Here is a 4,069-nt window from a genome sequence, read left to right as displayed (position 1 = left end):
CTTAATTTTGGATGGTTTTTCTTTTGGTCTATTGAATTGACATATGATTGTAGAGCATTTAATTTTCTCATGCATTATTAAAAATACATATGGGAATCACGGGCTATAGGAATAATTGTCAATTTAATAAATTGGGTTAGTGATGCAGCGTGGTGTAGTGGGTAGCAGAATTAACAAAAACAAAACTCACAACTATTCTTAAAACCAAGAATTAAATATTAAATTGAGGCAAAATAATAGAAAACTTAACCTTTGAGTGAGTCCAAACCCTACTATAAAAAGGGGAAATACACCAACTCTACCCAAATGCCTTCGAACAAGTTAAAATCTTCTTCTAATGGAACCTTGCGATTAAGCCCCATACACCGAACATTTCAGATTACTATATGATGCAACACTCAATCGGACGGAGAATGACCGACCTTTCGACCAAGCCTCTTGTGAAGTCTTCTTGGTCGAATAGGAATCGACCGACCTTCGGCTCCTCTCATTTTCTTCATGGACTCAAAAGTACAATTTGGTTTACATCAGTAATTATTAGTTGCAAATCTGTAAAATCTGATAGATGTCAAAACGATATATCCACTAATCGACAGTGATCACCACAGAAATAGTATTTTTTCTCAAAAACTGGGCCATGGAGCCGGGATTTATGGCTTTTGCCTCCATAATCCATGCTTGACAGCAAAGAGCATTATTGCAGGTGAATAGAAATTTAACATAACGTTACTACTTTAACGAGAAGGTCGAGCTGTAGCCTTTTTGCTTCCAAAGGGTGCCTCGATTTTATACTTTTGACAATTTTCATAAACACCAAAAATTTCCATACTTCTAGCTGAATTCCATTTCACTCTCACCAAATGCTAACAATGGATGACAATCAGAGGCTAATTGGGCAAAGGTATGAAAAAAATTATAAAAAAAAAGACGGAAAGGAAGCTGCTATCTGTATTCCGTTAAGCAATATATGGGGTAACTCCTGACGTAGCAGTAAACACGATATGTGTAGGCGAATATAAAGCTTATTGTAATAATAATGATGGTCACATTGGTTAGTGCATCGCTATTATCTTTTTTGTTCCATGAACAATCTCTCTATTAGAAATGCTGATAGTTTGGCCCTAACTGAGTGCCATAAAAGTGAACTTTCATGGCGGTGGCTACAAAGCCTTTGAGTGGCATGGCATGTGCACCTAAGTGATTATGCATTAAGGCACCATGTGCACAAAAGCATCTTACATGATGGTTTGATCAATCACCTTCTATTGAATTTGGCTCGGTTTCGTTTCTAGTTTGAATTTGACATGTTGGGATTACATGGGTATTCTTTGTGTCTTGTTATGGAGCACTTGGCTCACTTTCAACGAGTCCAATTTCAATTAAAATTGAACCTATGCCAAATCCATTATATCAAACTCTATTATAAGGACACAAAAGCATCTCTTATAGCTTACATGATGGTTGATCAATAAGTTGTTATTGAATTTAGCTTGGGTCTAACTCCAATTAAAACCGGACAAATTGGGATTAGACATTTATCTGTCTTATTATGGAACACGTGTCTCAATTCCATCAAGTCCAATTTCAACTAAAACTGGACCTAAGCTAAATCCATTGTATTAAACTCAACTATAAGGACCCAAAAGCATCCTCTTGTAGCTTACTTGGGCCAAATTCTAGTTTAAGTTAGACGTGTTGGGATTAGACACGTATTCTTTGTATCCTGGTAAGAGACACATCACACATGTCTCAATTCTAACGAATTCAATTTCTACCAAAACTAAACCCAACCTGAATTCCGTTTATCAAAATCAATCATGAGGATACAATTTGTAAATACTTATGAACATTTATAATAATATATATGGTTCACTTCTTGGCTACACATGCATTTGGATCCTCCCCAATTGAGATCAATTGGATGGAAGCCTATTAACTAATTTTTAGTTATCCGATCATAATCAAACCATAATGGACAAATGGACATACAATGGAAAGTAATCATTTTTTAGCTCCTCTTTTCAGGCTGCATGGCAACCCATGATTGATCATGACAAGGCAATGTCATGATTGATCATTTGAAGCCTAAACGGACGATCCTGATCCACCCATACCCAAGTTTTATGTGTTTTCTAAAACATGATAAACAAGGTTTTTAGGTCAAACCAATGTCTGTCTTGTGTCATAATCAAGACCATCATGCTTGCGGGTCCCTTTCAATTTGGGTATTATTCCATATAAAACAAGACCCTCTTCCTTCCATTTGGTTTCATCAACCATAGAGCAACACTCCCCTACAGGCACACGCTAGCTCATGGCAACTGCTGTGTTGCCTAGGCCTTGAAGAATGCCATAACAATTCAAGTAAGTGCTCTGATCTTGCTCCACCTCAATCTTTATTTATCTTCTGCAACTTCTTTTCTTATAGAGCTTGATGATTCTTTCATTTTTTGTCTTCCTTCTTGTTTCTAATTCACAATGAGAGAGAATGAGAGATTCCTTCTTTCATGTATAATTTTTTTTCCAGCAACATTTGTTTATGGGATAATGATTCTTGACAATTTTATTGTTCAAATTGCTATTGATTCGAATAACAAATGTAAGAAAATGGTCAAAAACCCGTAAAATATATGTCAGTTTAATAGAATGAATGAAAAAAAACTTTTTATTCTGACCCAATTTAAAAGAAAACTTTCTATTATTTTTCAAACTCAAACTTTTGTGAGTTTTATTTGGGTATTTTCATTTCATTAAGAATCATCAAAGTTGGGGGAATCTGCAGAGACTAGAGAGGGAAAGAACTCAAAAGAGCAAGACACAAGTGGGTTTTCTGGGAAAAGGGGAATGGAGGGTGGGAATCACAGGAGAAGGTGGACCAGTCTAAAACAACGGCTAGGATTCAAGGGGATGGGCTGCTGTGGTGCCACGTGGAGACCCACTTCTTCGACTTTGACCATCATGGAGGCTCTCCAAGAACAAGAAGACCAACAACACATGGAACAAGTGGAAGTAGTCACCACCGTGAATCATGGTCCAGCACCGGCGGTTATGAACCTAGCAATGGCATTAGCGGCGGAGCGCAATTCACGGGACGAGAATGTGGGACCCACCACGGAAGTTAAGTCTTTGATGAGATTGATTGAAGAAACGGACGGCGTTGATTGGAGGAAGAAAAGGAGGAGGGACAAGGAAGTGGACGGAGATTGGGTGTGCTGCGTGTGCATGGAGAGGAGTAAAGGTGCGGCTTTCATTCCCTGCGGGCACACGTTTTGTAGGGTTTGCTCGAGAGAGATGTGGGTGAACCGAGGGTCTTGTCCTCTTTGCAACCGTTCGATCCTTGAGATCCTTGATATCTTTTGAGATCTCATTTCATGTTTTTCCTCCCAACCGTCCGATCTACTACTTGGTACCATTAAAATCATATGGTGTATGTATTCTCCAATATCCCTCAATTTTGTGGAGAGAATTAATCAATCATTGTCCGTCCGCATTATTTACGCTCCTGCTTAAATTTAGTCAAGAATTAATCATTGTCCACGTTATGATCCAAAATTGACTAATGAAAACAAAGAAGCCCAAGTATTTAATATCAGTTTGATTTTTTCTTCTTCTAATAATGTGGGTTTGATCAGTCATTTGAAAAATAAAAAGAAAGGCGAATTCAAAATGCAATTAATGAAAACGCGGTTTTTAAAATCCTGATAAATCCAATGGTATTAATTAGTACCTTAAATATACATTTTTTTTTTAAAAAAAAAAAAAAATCCCTTTACCTATTATGCGAAATTGTGTTTCAATTAACAATTTTTTCAAACAAAAGAATATTTTTTTACAATTTTGTTTAAAATCGCTCATTTGGACAGGAAAACCCTGAGACCAAATGCAATGTTAAGCAGGAATCAAGAACATTATAAAGACCATCAAAGGTGGTAGTTCAATGGCCCAAGGAAGTCCCCAAGTGGTTAGGGCATATACTAAGGCGTGGGTTTGAATCTCCGCAATAGAGAATCTCCACATACGCCTGATTAATATAAGCCATTTTAAATTACTAAATTATTAGTTGCTCTTT

General features: G+C 37.0%; 1 protein-coding gene across 3 annotated transcripts; it reads left to right on the top strand.

Moving 5' to 3' along the window:
* The first annotated feature begins 2,288 nt into the window (after positions 1 to 2,288).
* LOC132182604 (uncharacterized) lies at positions 2,289 to 3,470 on the top strand. 3 transcript variants are annotated; one of them, XM_059595893.2, is made up of 2 exons: positions 2,289 to 2,364; positions 2,783 to 3,470. In XM_059595893.2, the coding sequence occupies exon 2, from the start codon at positions 2,845 to 2,847 to the stop codon at positions 3,358 to 3,360; it is 516 nt and encodes a 171-aa protein (XP_059451876.1). In that variant the 5' UTR covers positions 2,289 to 2,364; positions 2,783 to 2,844; the 3' UTR covers positions 3,361 to 3,470. The 3 variants fall into 3 exon arrangements, with proteins under 3 accessions (XP_059451876.1, XP_059451882.1, XP_059451877.1); XM_059595899.2 differs by having other exon boundaries at positions 2,767 to 3,470; XM_059595894.2 differs by having other exon boundaries at positions 2,756 to 3,470.
* Positions 3,471 to 4,069: the final 599 nt, after the last annotated feature.

This window comes from Corylus avellana, chromosome 5, assembly GCF_965113065.1.
Source record: "Corylus avellana chromosome 5, dhCorAvel1.hap1.2, whole genome shotgun sequence".
NCBI classification, from domain to species: Eukaryota; Viridiplantae; Streptophyta; class Magnoliopsida; order Fagales; family Betulaceae; genus Corylus; species Corylus avellana.
This window is presented reverse-complemented; position numbering and strand designations above follow the sequence as displayed.

Excerpts from the sequence above, each read along its gene's own strand:
- LOC132182604 (XM_059595893.2), top strand. The coding sequence starts at position 2,845 with ATGGAGGGTGGGAATCACAGGAGAAGGTGGACCAGTCTAAAACAACGG.